Source organism: Cololabis saira, chromosome 5 (assembly GCF_033807715.1).
Source record: "Cololabis saira isolate AMF1-May2022 chromosome 5, fColSai1.1, whole genome shotgun sequence".
NCBI classification, from domain to species: Eukaryota; Metazoa; Chordata; class Actinopteri; order Beloniformes; family Belonidae; genus Cololabis; species Cololabis saira.
This window is the reverse complement of record NC_084591.1, coordinates 9101261-9121191: the sequence shown is the minus strand read 5'-3', so window position 1 is coordinate 9121191 and position 19931 is coordinate 9101261. Positions and strand designations below refer to the sequence as shown.

The window sequence follows — 19931 nt, the reverse complement described above, 5'->3', positions numbered from 1 at the left end:
ATTCGTCACTACTAAACATGCCGAGCCCTGGTACAAAATATACTAACCCCGCTGGTACAAAACATACCGAGCCTCCGGTACAAAACATACCGACCCCACTGGTGTGAAAGATGCCCAGCCTCTGGTACGAAATATACCAACCTGCCAGTAAGAAACAAACCAACCCCACCGGTACGAACCGTACCGAGCCAACTGGTACAAAACATACCGAATCCCCGGCACGAAACCCAATTTGCTGGGCTTCACGTTACGACTTGTACAGGAGCGTCCCGAGTTACCAGCTTGGATCTAAAGTGGGGTCCCGAAGCGGTTCCTGCTGTTGGTACCGGAGGAGGCGGGGCCAGACGGAGAACTCTAGTCTGTAATCAATAATCATTAATCTGCTGGTATTAGGGGTGTAACGATTCACTAATCTCACAATAACGATATGATACGATATCATAGCAGTATTTTTTTTAACCTTGAATGAGGAACATATGACTGGAAAAAATTGTCTTTTATTTGAAAGTCACAAAATACAAAACAATGCTGTGCATTTGTCCTATTGTTACAGTTTGTAATGCTTTATAACTGTTTAAGTTTTAAAGAGAAAGCCAGGCCAACCATTTTCCACAAACTGAACTAAAAGTAAATGTCAGGTTTGCATTATGCATCTTCAGTTTCATACAAGTAAAAATATTTAGCCACAAACTGAATAGTTTCTCTCATGTATGACTTGACTTTTTTCTTTTCCAGTAATTTAACAACTAAAATTAAATATATAAATAAAAGGAAATAAACTATGAAAAGTCCCAAACTCCAAATGCAACATGACTGTTATTTATCTTCTGCCAGAGCTAAGAGCTTCACATTCTCCCAGCCTGAGGCCGAAAGGTTTCATCGTTTCATCCCTCCCACCTTTGGGGACGACACAATCTTTACATCATAAAAAAGATTGATTCATGCTCACCTTTTACTTATAAAGTAAATGTTTGGAGCTTTAAAACCCCGCAAGAGTCCCGCGATCGGGACCGCAAAACGGTACTAGTTTCTTCTGAGCGTAGTCAGATTTTGGTCCGCAGGTCGAGGCGCGGCCGTCACGTGATCCCGCTGCACCAATAGGATGTTACTAGTAAACACAATATATTAAAGGGGACTTATTATGGCATCTAATACCTATTTTAATAATTAATCATTTTCAGCCTCTGAGCCATGTCTTTATCTTCCCATTCTCTAACCTCATTATCTATGCAGGATTCTGAGTGGGTGGGGCTATGATAATGAGGCTCTGTGCTGATTGGCTGCCTGAATGACGCGATACACCGCTACTGAAAAATGGCGGAAGCTCCAGCCGGCGGAGTTAGTTGTGGGCGTGGTTTCACGCATCGCTCCCATCGTTACGTAACGACGGGAGCAGAATCTGAACGGCTCGTAGAAGCCACATCAGACTGGACGGCTCATCCGGGCGGCTGTACAGACACTGCAGAATTTTGTTGCTTTCCTCCTCCTCTGAGTTGGCAGGCTGAGGGGAGACCACTTTATATATGTTAAAGCAAGAAAAAACCTGTTTTTCATAATAGGTCCCCTTTAATGTTAATATTTTTTTTATTTAACCTTTATTTAACCAGGAAAAGAAACCCATTGAGATTAAAAATCTCTTTTGCAAGGGTGTCCTGGCCAAGAGGCAGCACAAGATTTCAGATATTAAAATTTACAGAGGTGTAATGTGAAATATTAAAATCAAATAAAATCAAATTAAACAAAAAATGGAAATCATTTAAAACAGTTACAAATCAGCGATGCTGTCTCAAGTGCACTCATTCTAGACTTAAAATCACTCAGTGGAATATGTTCCTTTTGAAGTTTGTTCCATGTATAAGGGGCAGAGTATGTGAATGCTCTTCTTCGTTGCTCTGTGCGCACACATGGAACAGAAAGCAATAAATGATCATTAGAACATAGTCCATAACGATCAACACTCCTCAGTGTAATTAGGTATCTGATGTAGGGTGGCAGTAGTCCAAGTATTGCTTTGTATATAAAGGTATACCAGTGACATGACCTCCTGGTGGCCAATAACCCCATAATAACCCAATATCGTGCTACAGTTTGTCACCTCCACGACACGTATGGTGACATTTTTGTATTGCGAAATTTCGTTACATTGTTACACCCCTAGCTGGTATGTTGATGAAGTTGCTGTTAAGTTCTGGTCCGGTCGGGTCCGGCCCGACCCGGTTCTAACCTCTTTCCCCCCCAGATGATGCAGTGCCTGAAGCTGGGCGCCCTCTCCCGAACCACCGCCAGCACCCAGATGAACGTCCAGAGCTCGCGCTCCCACGCCATCTTCACCATCCACCTGTGCCAGGTCCGGGTCTGCACCGCCGACAACGTGAGTGATCGGCCCGCCGGTACCAGAACCGGGCCTGGGGGGTGAGAGGGAAGGTTGTGGTCCATCTACTGCTTTAGTTCTCCATAAACTGGTGGATCACATCCACCATGTGATCAACCTAGGGCTGGGCGTTATATCGAGATTTTAATATATATCGATATATTTTCAAACGCGACATGGTACGAGACAATATCGTTTATATCGATTTAAAAAAAAACAAACTTTTTTTTGTTTTTTTTTTAATGATTTTGATATAGCTTATTTTGTGACAAATTGACTTGAATGTTTTATTTGAGATTTGCACAAATTTTTTGTTATTTGCACAACTGTCAACCTCAGTGGAAAAGTCTGCCTGTCTACATTGTATTAATTGCACAGTGTATTTTAATGTAATTGTTATGCAGGAAAGGGATATTTGTTTTATTTTATTCAAGAAGCATTTTTATTCTATATATGCGGGCAGTTTATTTTTTTATTTGTTTTATACATTTTGATATTGTGCAGACCTCTGTTAATAAAGGTAACTGTGTGACATTTGGCACGAGGCTTTGTATTAAAACTGACTGTTTTTTTAAGGGTTTGCCTCAGAAAAAAATGAAGCTAACAGAGATGCTATGCTATAATGCTTTGGGGGAAACCCCAATTATGGCACAGAAAAAATATCGATATATATCGAGTATCGCCATTCAGCTAGAAAATATTGAGATATGACTTTTGGTCCATATCGCCCAGCCCTAGATCAACCTGATCAATCATTAGTTCACTCCTAAATGAAGCGGTTCTGGACTGTAAAACACTGCAAAAACTCAAAATCATAACAAGAATATTTGTCTTATTTCTAGTTAAAATATCTCATTTTTAGTCAAAAAAATCTCTCTACACTTAAAACAAGACTCATCACTGGAAAAAACAATTTTCACCTGTTTCAAGTAGATTTTCACTTAAAATAAGTAGAAAAAATCTGCCAGTGCAACAAGATTTTTTTGCTTGTAATGAGAAGATAAATCTTGTTCCACTGGCAGATTTTTCTACTTATTTCAAGTGAAAATTTACTTGAAACAGGTGAAAATTGTCAAATAAGTTATTTTTCTGGTAATGACTCTTTACCTTTAAGTGTAATGAGATTTTTTGACTAAAAAAGAGACATTTTAACTAGAACTAAGACAAATATTCCTGGTAAGATTTTGAGTTTTTGCAGTGAAGAAGTGGTTCTGGACTCTGACCCGAGCGGTCCTAAAATGGTCCAGTCAGTCCAGTTTGAATGTTTAAGAAGTAATGGGGGGGGTGTCTGGTTTGAGTCCAGTTCCGGGTCGTACCGGGTGAAACGTGTCTCACGTCTCGTCTGTCCTGGACTCTCTTCAGGACGAGGAGACGGACAACCGCGTCTCCAACGGCAACGGGGAGGTGGACGAGTACGAGACGCTGACGGCCAAGTTCCACTTCGTGGACCTGGCCGGTTCCGAGAGGCTGAAACGGACCGGGGCGACGGGGGACCGGGCCAAGGAGGGCATCTCCATCAACTGTGGACTGGTGGGTCTGGTCCTGTCTCCACCTGGTGGTTCTGTCTCCTCTTACTCTGGTTCTGTCTCCACCAGGGGAGATGCCGCCATCTGGTGGCCAATGCGGTCGCTGCAGGAACTGCAGCTAGATTCACTCAAAATTAAATAAATACATAATAATAATAATAATAAAATTATGAAAAATTCAGTTAAATAAATGAATCTGACAATGAAATAAATTAAAAAAAATAAATAAGTCTTTTTTTATTTTTTTTTAAATGTTATTAACATACAGTACAAACAACAACAGCAAAAGACGACATCGAGTTACAATGATATGTATCTAGGTGTGCGTGCGTGCGTGCGTGCGTGTGTGTGAATAATTTAATGAAAGTAAATAAATAAATTAAGAATATTAATTTGAAAAATACAAAATAAATAATTATCATATATATGATATAATATAGCACGGTATAATATAAAGTAATATACGTAATACTATAATAGCATATAATAATATCCTAATATAACATAATAATTTTTATAATATAACATAACGAAATGATAATACCATACTATAATATATAACAATATAATAATACTATAGTTTAACATCCCATGAGATCTCATAACATAATATAAAAATACACTATAAAACAATATATCATGATAATGCCAAGAATAATTATTAGAATTATTTTTATTATTTACTTTTATTTGTATTTAAGTGAAAATTCTACTCCGAAAGTTTTGTTGGTTTCTGTTTTCTTCCGGCTTTTCTGTCCCTCACAACTGGCCACACCCACATATGAAACTACGCCCCCTCATTTAAATATGATAACACGAAATAAAAGAGCCATGAAATGAATAAAAGTGGCAGGAAGTGTAATACGTAAACGGGGCATTACAAAATAAAAGTGTAATACGTAAACGGGTCATTACAAAATAAAAGTGTAATACGTAAATGGGGCATTACAAATAAAAGTGCCATTAATAAATATACCAATATGCAATAATTTGTCATGAAATAAAGAAGTTTAATTGAAAAAGTAAAGATTTGATTAATTAACTTTTTATTTATTTCATTGTCATAATCATTTATTTAATTGAATATTTCATAATTTAAGTATTTATTAATTTAATTTTGACTGAATATGGTTTCATACTCGTAATGTTATTGATGGATTGATGAAACTGAACCATTATTGTAAAGTTATTGATGAATTGATGAAACCATTCTTCCTGAGATGTTGATGGTTTGATTTCCCCCCCCTCAGCTGGCTCTGGGGAACGTGATCAGCGCGCTAGGCGACCGCAGCAAGCGGTCATCCCACGTCCCGTACCGGGACTCCAAGCTGACCCGGCTGCTGCAGGACTCTCTGGGGGGAAACAGGTGGGTTTCTGCCCCCCGTCTGTGTTTACGGTGCTAAAACCAGCCGCTCTGCAGAACCTCCGTCCTGCTTCCTGTTTCAGCCAAACGGTGATGATCGCCTGCATCAGCCCGTCCGACCGCGACTTCATGGAGACGCTGAACACGCTCAAGTACGCCAACCGCGCCCGGAACATCAAGAACAAGGTGGTGGTGAACCAGGACAAGGCCAGCCAGCAGATCAGCGCGCTGCGCACCGAGATCGCCCGGCTGACCATGGAGCTGATGGAGTACAAGACGGTGAGGCTCTAAATCTGTGTTGCCAGGGCTCAAAAATATATATTTCGGCTGCTTTTCCTGGTTTTTACTAAATATTTGAGAAATTATTCACAAAAAAGTTTCCATTATGGCAGAGAAAAGTAGAAACGTACACAATAAACTCACAGATATTTTATTTGCTTTAATCTACTCAATTTAATTGTAGTCTTTGTTTGGAGCCTGAACTTTTTTTTGGCTATTTAGTGGTGTTATGAAGCTTGAAATGTATTACGTATTTAATAATTTACAGTTTTAACATAGAGAATGTATGATTTGGGCGTTTTTTATTTATCACGTTTGGGATGGAACCTGTCAGATCTGGCAACCTCGACCTCAGCGCTGGATTTCTTCGTGACTTGTCTTTTTGGTCTTAAATTTAGTTTAAAAATCGTATTAAAAAGTCTTAAAATTCAATTTTTGCTAAAATAAGGCCTTTAAATGTCTTAATTTGTCTTAAATCTCAATCCAAGGGTATTCATTTTAGAGGGAATTTATCCGGCCATCATTAAAAAGTTTTCTTACAACTTGAAAAGGAAAAGTTTATTTAATCGTTTTGAGGAGAAATAAACCTGTTTACCAGTTGTTAAACGCCTCAGTCAGGGTTGCCAGGTTGGGCGGGTCTGCAATTTCCAATTTTCAGCCCAATTAGGTGCTGTGAAGCTTAACTTGTTTATGACTTGAAATGTATTATGCATTTAGTAAGTTACGGTTTTAATGTAGATAATGTTTGATTTGGGCTGGTTTTCATTATTTCGGCGGGTTTTTCATCACGTTTGTGCTGGAACCTGTCAGATCTGGCAACCTCGACTTCTGCACTTGTTTTTTTGGTCTTAATTTTAGTTAAAAACAGTATTAAAAAGTCTAAACTTTACCTGGGTCAGACCTGAGGTCGCCCCGCTAACGCTCTTCGCCCCGCAGGGGAAGCGTCTGGCGGGCGAGGACGGCGTGGAGAGCCTCAGCGACATGTTCCACGAGAACGCCATGCTGCAGACGGAGAACGGCCACCTGAGGGTCCGAGTGAAGGCCATGCAGGAGACGATCGACGCCCAGCGGGCCAGACTCACGCACCTGCTGAGCGAGCAGGCCAATCAGACGCTGGCGCGGGCAGGTGAGGCTGCCGTCGCCACGGCAACGGGACGCTCGTGTTTCCTCGTCTCTGCTAGCTTAACTTGCTTGTTGATAAAGTTGACACCTTCAAATATCATGGACTTTGGATTGACCCAGAACTTACCTTTAAACCTCACATTGATTATACTGTTAAAAAAGCACAATGGCTGTCTCGCTTCACTTTACCGTTCAATCAACTGTTTCACACTTCCTGTCAGAAAGAGGTTAATTTGATTAATAGACATATGTTAAATGATTTTCAATGATGTAATCTATTGACCATATAAGGAAGGGAAGGGGAGAGGGGTGTGCCGTTGTTTTTATTTTTATTTACTTATAATTTTTTTTTATTTGATTTTTTTATTTTTCTTATTTTTTTTCTTTTATTATTATTATTATTATTATTATTATTATTATTATTATTATTATTTATTTATTTATTTATTTTGGTTTAATTAATGTTATGAAAAGTAAAAAAAGGGGGGGGGATATTGATAATTATATTGTTATTGTAAATCTTATTTTTTTTTCTTTTTTTAATGCCCTCAATAATGATATCTATACAAAAAAAAAAGAGGTTAATTTCTCAACTCTTACTACCACTTGTTGATTATGCAGATATTGTTTATCAAAATTCTCCAGATACCCATCTTAAACTTCTGAATGTATTATTTTATTCATTATGTAGATTTGTGTTACGTACATCATTGTTTTATGTTTGATTCATTGAACTGGTTGCAACCCAAATCTAGACGGCAATTCACTGGCTTCAGTTCCTTTTTTAAATGTGTTTATTTTCACTGTCCTCCATATTTAAAAGAACTCATGATTCCATATAACTCTCCATACTCACTCAGACATATGCATTTTACTTTATTTTTCTTCCTAGAATTTCAAAAGAGGTTGGTAAAAGATCATTTCATTTTAAAGCTCCATCAGATTGGAATGATCTTCCTCTCTTTTTGCGTTCTATTACCTCTTTTCATTGTTTTAAGTTGTCATTATACTCTCATCTTAAAACAAATTCCCTATGTTTTTAATTTATTTATGTATTTTTTTGTCCTTTTTTTCTATTCTTTTTTTTCCTGTTATGTTATATTCATTTCATTGTTCCGGTTATTCAATTAGTCTATTTTGTAACTAGACTTTAGTAGGGGTTGTGTGTGGGAGGGGGTGAGCAACATGTCTGTGTTTGTTTTATGTCATGTATGTCTATATTGTATGTGATGTATGGTCATTTTCTTGGGAGCCCCTTGAAAATGAGATGGCACATCTCAAGGGGCGATCCTTTAATAAATTCTGAAATTAAGGCCGCTTCTCTGTCCAGGTGAAGGCGGAACGGAGGAGATCGGGAACATGATCCGCGGCTACATCAAGGAGATCGAGGAGCTGCGGTGAGTAGCTGGCCCCGCCCCCTCTGGCTATGGCCCCGCCCCCAGGCAGGCCTGGCCCCGCCCCCTCTAGCCCCGCCCCTCTACGTGAGGGTCTAAGGCCCAGTCCCAATCCCCCCCGCAGTCCTACTTTTCAGCACTACCCCTAAATTTCGCCCCGTCCCGTGAGGGTAGTGGTGTCCCAATTCCTCTTTTCATAGTGGGCATAACGAGAGCTAGTGGGTATGAATCTGGTCCTTCACAGCGAGGGATTTCAGATGCTAACTCGCCGACCCTGGGCCAGAAAAATTTCCCAGAATGCTTTTCGTCATCATTTAACTGAATCAAACGAAAAAACATGGCGGACATTTCTTATTTTTTAGTGAATAAAATCAATATTTTGAGTTAGTTTCTGCATAAAAATGCGTTTTTGATTACATTTCTAGCTAGAAATATATATTTTACTTTCATAATATTCACTCAGTGAATGTATATAATCACTCGCTTGCTCGTTTTTTCAGATCTTCCAGAATAAAGGCTGATTTATGGTTCCGCGTTACACCAACGCAGAGCCTACGGCGTAGGTTACGCGGCGACGCGGGCCGTACGGTGTGCGTTGCCGCGTAACCTACGCCGTAGGCTCTGCGTCTATTTAACGCGGAACCATAAATCAGCTCCCAAGCCGGCGGCTCTAGATATCCCCCGAAAACATCGGATCAAATTTCTTAACAGTTTCAGTTTCAAAGTTTATTTAGACGGGACAATGCATATTAATTAACACTACATTAAGCAGTGTAAATACACCGGGTTTAGCAGAAATGCTAGTTTCCACCCACAGTCCCCACAAACAACCAGACACACTCACACCTACAGTACGGGCAATTTAGAATGATCAATTTACCTAGCATGCATGTTTTTGGACTGTGGGAGGAAACCGGAGTACCCGGAGGAAACTCACGCAAGCACGGGGAGAACATGCAAACTCCACACAGAAAGGTCCTGCTGGGCCTGGGAGTCGAACCGGGAACCTTCTTGCTGTGAGGCAACAGTGCTAACCACTAAGCCACCGTGCTGCGTTTATCCAAATAACAGGCGTTATTTGGATAAACTGAGCCCAGGTTGGGGATCTTAACGGTTACTTTTACGCCTGAAAAAATGTTAAAACTTAATAAAGTGGCATATTAACAGCGCTACAGCGGAAATTAAAACAGCTTTTAGCTCTGGGCTTCCTGATATGGTGTGACGTATGTGCAAACGTAACTACACAGTCGCTTACGTACCCGAACGTAAACCACGCAGTGACGTAGCAAGTGGTGTCCCAATCCCTAGGGAAGATTACAAGGGCCCTAATAATTTTTAGGGGTAGTGGTAGAAAGTAGGGGGTGTATTGGGATTGGCCCTAAATCTGTGTTGCCAGGTTGGGCAAGTTTCAGCCCAATTGGGCCGAAAAATATATATTTGGGCTGCTTTTCCCGGTTTTTACTAAATATTTCGGAGAAATTATTAATAAAAAAGTTGCCATTATGGCAGAGAAAAGTAGAAACTGACACATTACAACACATTTAATAATTTACGTTTTTAATATAGAGAATGTCTGATTTGAGCTGGTTTTTCATCATTTCAGCAGTTTTTTTTATCGCATTTGGGCTGGAACCTGTCAGATCTGGCAACCTCGAACTCAGCTCTGGATTTCTTAGTAACTTGTCTTAAAAAGTTTTAAATTCCATTTTCCTAAAATAAATGTTTTAATTTGTCTAAAATATCAATCCAAGGGTCTTAATTTTAGAGGGAATGTATCCAGTCATTATTAAAAAGTTTATTTCATCATTTTGAGGAAAATCTCCTAAATCTGTGTTGCCAGATCAGGCAAGTTTCAGCCCAATTGGGCTGAAAAATATATATTTGGCTGCTTTTCCTGGTTTTTACTACAATTTAGGAGAAATTATTAATAAAAAAGTTTCCATTACGGCAGAGAAAAGTAGAAATTTACAGAATAAACTCTCTGATATTTTATTAGATTTAATCTGCTCAATTTAATTGCAGTCTTTGTTTGGAGCCTGAACTTTTTTGGGGGGGCTATTGAGTGGTGTTGAAATGTATTAATGTATGAACCTGGTCCGTCCCGCAGGGCGAAGCTGCTGGAGAGCGAGGCGGTGAACGAGAACCTGAGGAGGAACCTGTCCCGCGCCTCCAGCCGCCAGTCCTTCTACGGAGGCCCCGCCCCCTTCGCTGCCACCATGTTGGCGCCCGACAAAGAGACGTCTGACATCATCGAGCTGGCCAAGAAGGACCTGGCCAAGCTGAAGAAACGGGAGAAGAAGAAGAAGAAGAGGTAACGGAGTCACGCCGTCTGGAGGAGAGACCTGTACACACCTGTCAATCACACCTGTCCTCCACACCTGTCCACACACCTGTAAACACCTGTCCTCACCTGTCAATCCCAGCTGTACAAACCTGTCCACTACTGTCCTCCACATCTGTCCACACACCTGTACATACCTGTACGTTCACCTGTCCATTACACCTGTCCACACCTGTCTATCCCACTTGTCCACCACACCTGTCCTCAATTATCTGTCCACACCTGTCCACACACCTGTCCACTAAGCCTGTGTTGAAAAAAAAATCGATTTTCTGATTCTAAATCGATTATCATATTAATTCCTAAAAATCGATTTGTATGTCTAAAGATCGATTTTTTTTAAATTTTTTTTTAATTATTATTTTTTTTTTTTTCACTTTACTTTAATTCCAATACTTTAATCCCAGTAGTCACAGTAGTTTTGAAAACTCCTGAACTAAATGAACTTTTCTTTAGAGAAAATACTGGACATTTCAGCTTAAATTTCTAAATGTTATATTAGTTCAATGAAGTTCATATTATCTATATTTACTATAGCTTGTTTGGTTTCTCTGTTATCGGACACGGTTTGTCATGAAATACCTGAAAAATGCCGGGTGCTTCATGGCAAGCTGTGTGTCTGGTGACAGAATAAATCAGACAAGCTAAAATAATGTGTTTACTGCTTGAGCTGTTGCAATTTCTTTCTTTTTTTGCACTTTAAATGGATATTGAAATCCCTATTTGAGTTATTTATTTCTTAGTTATTTCACAATAATTATTGTGAAATTATTATTTCAATAGTTATTTTACAGTCATATAATCCAGGGAACACTAACCCAAATCAATATCAAATCGAATCGGATCAAATGGTGATAATCGATTCTGAATCTTAAGAATCAGAATCGAATCGATTCTTGACATTTGAATCAATCCCCAGCTCTACTGTCCACATCTGTACACATCTGTACACACCTGTCCAGTGTCCACACACCTGTCCACACCTGTCCACCAGTGGGTTTCCGTTATCGGGGGTCTGAGGGGTTTGTGGATCCTCAAACGTTATCAGTTACGGCCCTGCAGTGGCGTAAAGGTGGCGTTTCCGCGGTAACCTGAGGGCAGACGGTGACGCCCAGGAACCATCTCAGCTCCTCCGTGTTCATCTCATCGTCCAGTTCTGCTCCTTTACTCCTCCATCTTCTTCTTCCTCTTCTCTTATTTATTGACGGTAGCCTCGTTAGCACGTTTTAGTGTTTTAGTGTTTTAGTCGGTAAGAAAGATGAAAACAAAGAAAAACTACGGCTGCCGAGTGTTTATGGATCGGTATTTGGCCAAGTCAGTGGATCCTGCCCGGTCCAGCACTAGAAATGGAGACTGAGCGGTTCTGGTTCCAGCGTCCTGGTTTTAGCCTGGACGCCCGTACGACCACGATGGCGACACTTTGAGTCGCCCGTGGGGTTTGGTCGGTGCGCTGCTTGACGACGAAAACAGTAATTCTTGACGTTAGGGAGCCATTTCCTGGAAATAGGTTCTTGATAAAATCCCAGAGAGCGTCCGAGATGAAACTCCGTAACCTTCACCTTAGGAATGGGTGATATTTTACCGTTCACGATAAACCACGGTAAGGAAGGAAGGAAATGAGCAAGAAAGAAAGAAATGAGCAAGAAAGAAAGATAAATAGATAGAAAGATAAATTCCCGTTGATACGTGTTTGTGTAACAAACATGGCGGATCTGAGTCATTACAGTTTTGCAGTACAGGTGTTACTCATTTAATTGGTTTTTATTAATTCAATTTAATTGGTGTAGTTTAGTAGTATTTAGTGTCTTTTAGAGCAGTGATTTGGCTCCAAAGACTGAATGTGGTGATAGATTTATAGTTTCAAAGGTGGAGTTGAATTAGTATTTTTTTTCTATCGTCATTTTTATCGTTATTGGGATAAATGCCAGAAATTATCGTGATCAATTTTTTAGTCCATACCGCCCATCCCTACGACATTTGTTTATTTTCGGTGCAGTACGTTCTGTACCGGAGGGTGGGTGGGGTTTCAGAACCGTTTCTCCAGAGCCAAAGGGCACCTTAGGGGTTTAATTTGTCAGAGGTCCGAGATGAAAGTCTGTAACCTTTAACTTTCCTGTCCGGTACGTTATGTACCGGAGGGTGGGCGGGGTTTCCGACCCATTTCCTCAGGGTTGTGGGGCGAGCAGGCGAGTCAAGGTGCACCTGGGGGGTATAAAGTTTCCAGTGCGTCCAAAGTGAAAGTCCGTAACCTTTAATTTCAGGTGCGGTACGTTCTGTACCGGAGGGTGGGTGGGGTTTCAGAGCTGTTTCTCCAGAGCCAAAGGGCACCTTTTGAGTTTTAATTTGTCTGAGGTCCGAGATGAAAGCCTGTAATCTTTAATTTTCCTGTCTGGTACGTTATGTACCGGAGGGTGGGCGGGGTTTCAGAGCCGTTTCTCCAGGGTTTTGGGCGACCAGGCGAGCCAAGGGGAACCTTGGGGGCTACAAAGTTTCCAGACCGTCCGAGATGAAAGTCCCCAACCTTTAAGTTTCTGTCCGGTACGTTATGTACCGGAGGGTGGGCGGGGTTCCAGAGCCGTTTCTCCAGAGCCAAAGGGCACCTTTGGGGTTTTAATTTGTCAGAGGTCCGAGATGAAAGTCTGTAATCTTTAATTTTCCTGTCTGGTACGTTATGTACCGGAGGGTGGCCGGGGTTTCCGACCCATTTCCTCAGGGTTGTGGGGCGAGCAGGTGAGTCGAGGGGCACCTTGGGGGTATAAAGTTTCCAGTGCGTCCAAAGTGAAAGTCCGTAACCTTTAATTTCCGGTGCGGTACGTTCTGTACGGGAGGGTGGGCGGGGTTTCAGAGCCGTTTCTCCAGGGTTTTGGGTGACCAGGCGAGCCAAGGGGAACCTTGGGGGCTATACATTTTCCAGAGCGTCCGAGATGAAAGTCCCGAACCTTTAAGTTTCTCTCCGGTACGTTATGTACCGGAGGGTGGGCGGGGCCTCAGAGCCGTGTATCCAGAGCTGAGGGGAATCTTGGGGGGGTATAAAGTTCTCAGAGCCTCCTCTGACGGTCGGTGCGCTGCTTGACAAAGAAAACGGTAATTCTTGACGTTAGGGAGCCATTTCCTAGAAATAAGTTCTTGATAAAATCCCAGAGAGCGTCCGAGATGAAACTCCGTAACCTTCACGTACGACATTTGTTTATTTCAGGTGCGGTACGTTCTGTACCGGAGGGTGGGCGGGGTTTCCGACCCATTTCCTCAGGATTGTGGGGTGAGCAGGCGAGTCGAGGGGAACCTTGGGGGTATGAAGTTTCCAGTGTGTCCAAAGTGAAAGTCCGTAACCTTTAATTTCAGGTGTGGTACGTTCTGTACCGGAGGGTGGGCGGTGGTTTCAGAGCCGTTTCTCCAGCGTTTTGGGCGACCAGGCGAGCCAAGGGGAACCTTGGGGGCTATAAAGTTTCCAGAGCGTCCGAGATGAAAGTCCCGAACCTGTACGTTATGTACCGGAGGGTGGGCGGGGCCTCAGAGCCGAGGGGAACCTTGGGGGGGAATAAAGTTCTCAGAGCCTCCTCTGACGGTTCTTCCTCCGTTCTTCCTCCGTTTCCTGCTTCCTTGTCTGCCCCCCCACCGCCCCCCCGAAGACTCCAGCAGCTGTTGGAGGAGAGAGAGAGAGAGAGGGAGGAAAGGGAGGAGGTGGTGGAAGAGGTTGAGGACGCCAGGTTTGTTCAACCCCCACCCTCCTGCTGCCATCCCATCCTTCACCTCCACCGCTCCACCGTTCTTGTGTTTCCTGCTTCACAAGCGCCGCTTTCCCATCATCCTCTTTAACCCGTCAGCAACCCTGCTCTAAACTTTCTGCTTTTGGGTCGTAACCACGCTGGAACCCGTTTACTCTCAACGTTGATCTGAGCTGCTTGTCGAGCAAAACTTTATTAACCTGGTTGGATGAAACGTTTAACCCCTAACCCAGTCTTTGTTAGCCGGGGTCCAACCAGAACCCCGGGAGAAACATTAGCTTAGTTAGTTAGTTCATCTTTATTTCTGTCAATTATAAGCATAAAATATCTGTCTGTCTGTCTGTCTGTCTGGTAACTTTATTCAATGAATTCACAATAACTACCGTATTTTCTGGACTATAAGCCGCACATGTATATAAGCCGCACCCGCTCTATTTTTAAAAAAATAATAAAAAAAGATATACAAGCCGCACCTGTATACAAGCCGCATCCGCTCTATTTAATTTATTTTGTCTTAGTTTTGATTCTAATTCCGGTTAGCACTCCCCCTAGCGGTGGAAGAAAAATCCACAGAATAGCCGCACCTTTGTATAAGCCGCACGGTTGAAAACTTATGAAAAAAGTAGCGGCTTATAGTCCAGAAAATACGGTATACTATGTTGTTCAGTTGTAAACGGAAAAATACATTTTTAAAAAACCGGAGGAGGTAAGATTCGTACTATGTCCTGTTCTCTGATTGGTTCATTGTTGCCAGCGATAGACACCTGAAGTTAGTCTGAGGTTGGAACAACGTTGGATTTCACCATTTGATTATAATTAGATTATGATGTAGATTTGAAAACTGAGTTTACTCTAAAAAACGTTGACGTCTAATTAACATTGACTAGATGTTGGATGATGGTTGCTTGCAGCTACATAATTAGTTATCTAACGTTGCAACCTGTATCCAACCAAGGACCGACTTTAATGTGTCTGAACGGTCCAACCAGCATTCAAACCACTAAAACATGTTGACGGATTTTTTTTAACAACATTAAATTGGTCCAAGGTCGGTAACCACAACAAAATTGAAAACATTATAGGAGGCACTGCTGATTTTTGAGAAAAATGTAAGATTTTAAGCCTTATAGCGCGGAAAATATGGTACATCGAAAAATGATGCTTCATTGATAGAGAATAAACGCATACAAGAAACATGGGCCCTCTATGACATCATCAAGAGCTGATATTAGAAAAAACTCTCGAAAAAGGAAGCGTTTCTCCTTTCTATTTTTAGTGCGGAAAATCCGGTAAATAAACGGCAACGTTGAAGCTTTTCAGCGAGGTTGCTATTTTTTTTATTTCATTACTGTATATACTGTCTTGGGGTTACATTTGCATAAAATGCTAAAAACCAAATTCTCAAAAATTAAAAACCGAAATAGACCAAAAATGGAAAAAATAAACGGAATCTGGAAGAAAATTAAACCGATTTCATCCGTCTCTGTTTGCTGCCCTGGATCTGTTTGGTAATTCTGACCCACACGATGTTTCTGAAAGCAGTTCTATCAGCATTCTACGAGGTGATTGGTCCTTACAGCATCATTAGCTGCCAATACTTGCTGTTTAATATCAATATAATACTAGTATTAATATGTTGCAGAACTACAGTCATATAATTCATGCAACAGCTCAAAAAACTGTTTTAATAACACTAACCAGAATCTATATCGGAATCGAATCGGATCAAATCCTGATAATCGATTTTGAATCTTAAAGGGGACCTATTATGAAAACCAGGTTTTCTCTTGCTTTAACATATATAAAGTGGTCTCCCCTCAGCCTGCCAACTCAGAGAAGGAGGAAAGCAACCAAATTCTGCAGTGTCTGTACAGCCGCCCCGATGAGCCATCCAGTATAGGGATGCAAATTATCGATTCTTTCATTAATTGATAGTTGATAACCTTATCGATCGATCATCGATTAGTTGATAAGCGGCGTTTTTCCCCCATCTGAGATACAAACATAATTTTTTTTGCTTATATAAAATACAAAGGACATTTTAATGTATTCCTTAATCAAATATTTATTTGATACAAAAGTAACAAAAAGACATTTTTGTACCACAAGGAATATAATATAAAGTGCACTTCAAGGCTATTAGTAGCAGCAGCAGCCATAATAGTGTCATTTGTGTCAAGCAAATTTTAAGTTCTAGTTACGTTTTAAGTTAGAGTTTCTGCAGTGTTCAAAATAAAATTATGAGACCTGCTGTATTGGAGCACATTTTCTTTTAGTTAAAACTGTAGCGGGGACAGATGTTTAGAGAAACCTATGTATGTACCGGGTGAAGGCTGATTTATGGTTCCGCGTTACAACAACGCAGAGCCGCCGCCGTAGTCTACGGCGGCGGCTCTGCGTCGATTTAAGGCGGAACCATAAATCAGGCTTTAGGGGAGCATGTCGGAGAAGAACCAGAACAATATAGAGTGGATTAAAAATAAAAGTTAAGCACTGAGCTACACGTGTCTCCCGTCTGGGCCATTGCAGACTCATTGCCTGAGCATGATATTACTAAAACCAAACATATCCGCCGTCTCTTTCTTCTGTGCGCGCCGCGGCGGCAGCGTGTTGTGTCGCATTAAATGTGGTCCGGGCGTAATACCAGCTGGTGAAATTAAACAAAAAAAAAAAAAAAATAAATAAATAGATTAATTGTAATCGTTAATTTTAATCGGGTAATTTCATAACGGCAATTAATCGAAAATCGATTAATTATTAACATCCCTAATCCAGTATGATGTGGATCTACGAGCCGTTTCTGAGATTCTGCTCCTGTCGTTACGTAACCAAAATGCGATTTACATAGGTTGGCCTCCGATGCTTGAAACCACGCACACAACCGCCATTTTTTCGTAGCGATGTATTGCGTCACTCAAGCAGCCAATCAGCACAGAGCCTCATTATCATAGCCCCGCCCACTCAGAATCCCACATAGATAATGAGGTTAGAGAATGGGAAGATAAAGACATGGCTCAGAGGCTGAATTTCTTATTTATTTGGCAAAAACAATCAAAAGCTTGTTTTTAAGACATTAAGGGCCTGTTTAAAATTGGTATTAGATCCATAATAGGTCCCCTTTAAGAATCAAAATCGAATTGATTCTTGACATTTGAATCGATCCCCAGCCCTATTCACAACCGTTACCCCCCCCACATCACCCCTCCGCCTCATTCCTGTCTTTTTCACAGAGAAAGCTGCTGAAAGTGAAACTAACCTCCTGATTAGTGTCTCTGACCAAAAGGCTTATTTGTCAAAAAGACAGCAGACCCCCGATGACATCACACGTGTCGGTGCTGCTGCTGCTGCTGCTTCTCACGCGTGTTCCACCTGGCGTTTACCTGGGGGGGTCTGATGATGTCACGATGATGGTGCGATGGGGGGACGACTGACTCGGTCCTCTCTCCCGTTGCAGCGCCAGCAGGGAGGACGTCCCCGACAACGAGCAGGAGAAGGGCGCTGAGAAGGACGTCCTGGAGCGCGAGAAGGACGCGCTGCCGGAGCGCGAGGACGCCGACACGGTCCGTACCCGGTTCTCCTGTGAGTCCTGCTGGTCCCGCTGACCCGGGTCTGGGGGGGGCTGACGTCTCTGTCGTGTGACCCCGCAGGAGGCGCCGGAGGCCAGCGACCACGAGGACGGGGACGAGGACGAGGACGACGAGGAGGAGGAGATGGACGTGGAGGAGAGCTCCGACGACTCTGACTCCGAGGCCGACGAGAAAGGTGCCGACTCGTTGCCGTGGAGACCATAGACATATATACGTAGACGCCCTATCGAGCTATAGAGAACAAGGTAGTGCCAAAAAACAATATATATCCCCCCTCACAAAAATGAGAAAAAATAGAGAAACATATTTTCTCATCAACAAAACATTTTTTAGACTATAAAATAACATTTGAACCATTTTTCAGACAATAAAATAACATTTGAAACATTTTTCAAACAATAAAATAACATTTGAAACATTTTTCAGACAATAAAATAACATTTGAACCATTTTTCAGACAATAAAATAACATTTGAACCATTTTTCAAACAATAAAATAACATTTGAACCATTTTTCAGACAATAAAATAACATTTGAACCATTTTTCAGACAATAAAATAACATTTGAACCTTTTTTCAGACAATCAAATAACATTTGAACCATTTTTCAAACAATAAAATAACATTTGAACCATTTTTCAGACAATAAAATAACATTTGAACCATTTTTCAAACAAAAAAATAACATTTGAACCATTTTTCAGACAACAAAATAACATTTGAACCATTTTCAGATCTTAAAATAACAATTTTTGTTGATGAGAAAATACGTTTCTCTATTTTTCTTATTTTTGTGAGGGGGGATATATATTGTTTTTCGGCACTACCTTGTTCTCTATAGCTGATATAACATGTATTACTCCTATGTGGGATCAACAAAGTTCTTATTTTTGCCATCTGAGAAAATTAAATATATTATATTTGGTGCCTAACTGTTTCCCAAGTATATTAGTGCATGTGTGAATGAATAAATGAGACGTAAAACGTACAATTCTTTGTAGAAAGGCGCTTTATGAAAATAAGTCCATTTACTTGTATTAGTTTACAGCGCAGTCTTGAACATCCAATATGGCAGCGACGTCAGTAGGCGATGCAATGTGCTGATTGGCTCTCCAGAAACGCTTTGAAACCCGTGCCAAAGATCGCTGATTGTCTCTTATTATTGGCACGTCAAAACAGTGCCATAATTCGCCGTAATTCGTAGTTGTAAAAAAAGTTTGTAGCTTTTGAAAAAAAGTTTGTAGCTTTGTAAAAAGTTTGTAGCTTTTGTAAAAAAGTTTGTAGCTTTGTATCTACAAGTACAAATATTTTTTGCACACGCACAAAATATTTCTACAAGTAAAAATATTTTTTGCAAGTACAAATATTTTTTTCACACACACAAAATATTTCTACAAGTACAAAGTTTATTTACAGATACAAAATATTTATGGCATTTATTTGATCCCATACTATTCTTCCTGGGGTCTTCATATTCCCATGTGTGACAATACAGTGTACACACCATACAAACCAAACAGAAAAAATATTCATTCACAAATATATACAGAAACACAAAAATTCACACATACAAAACATATAAACAACAAAACATACAACACAAGCTCCTACATTGAATCATCACCAATACTTTTGTTACATTGCAAAGATTCCATGACCCAACAATATGAGTACCCCAATAAATATTAATCCTTAAAATGTTGTGTTGAATAATAATATTTTAGTTTCATTTTAGAACTTAGCACATTGTTCTGTTGCGTTCCATAATCAGGAAGTGAATTCCACTCCTTTATTGCTCTGTACATCACTGTGCCAGCAGATGTGTTAGATTTTAGTAAGGTAAAGCAATGTCTTGTTGAATAATTATGTGTTTCTGAACTGAAGGTTCATTTTCTATACAAAAGTCTTGGCATTTTTGTAATAATAACATTTCTTATAGACACCATGTGCCATCTGAGAAAATTAAATATATTATATTTGGTGCCTAACTGTTTCCCAAGTATATTAGTGCGTGTGTGAATGAATAAATGAGACATAAAACATACATCTCTTTGTAGAAAGGCGCTTTATGAAAATAAGTCAATTTACTTGTATTAGTTTACAGCGCAGTCTTGCCACATCCAATATGGCGGCGACATTGACGTATCGCAGCAGCGGGCACGAACACTCGATGTGGTGTCTACGTATATATGTCTATGGTGGAGACCAGGAATCTGCTCGAG

At 40.7% G+C, this 19931-nt stretch overlaps 1 protein-coding gene across 1 annotated transcript in view; it reads left to right on the top strand.

Moving 5' to 3' along the window:
- Positions 1-19931, top strand: part of kif21a (kinesin family member 21A) — an 80892-nt gene that overhangs the window by 25560 nt on the left and 35401 nt on the right. Inside the window, exons 5-14 of the mRNA XM_061720895.1 lie at positions 2240-2371; positions 3734-3901; positions 5148-5263; positions 5344-5539; positions 6476-6665; positions 7992-8058; positions 10163-10366; positions 14026-14103; positions 17576-17681; positions 17769-17883. Of these exons, the coding sequence (XP_061576879.1) occupies positions 2240-2371; positions 3734-3901; positions 5148-5263; positions 5344-5539; positions 6476-6665; positions 7992-8058; positions 10163-10366; positions 14026-14103; positions 17576-17681; positions 17769-17883 (1372 nt within the window). The remainder of the gene's footprint in view (positions 1-2239; positions 2372-3733; positions 3902-5147; positions 5264-5343; positions 5540-6475; positions 6666-7991; positions 8059-10162; positions 10367-14025; positions 14104-17575; positions 17682-17768; positions 17884-19931) is intronic.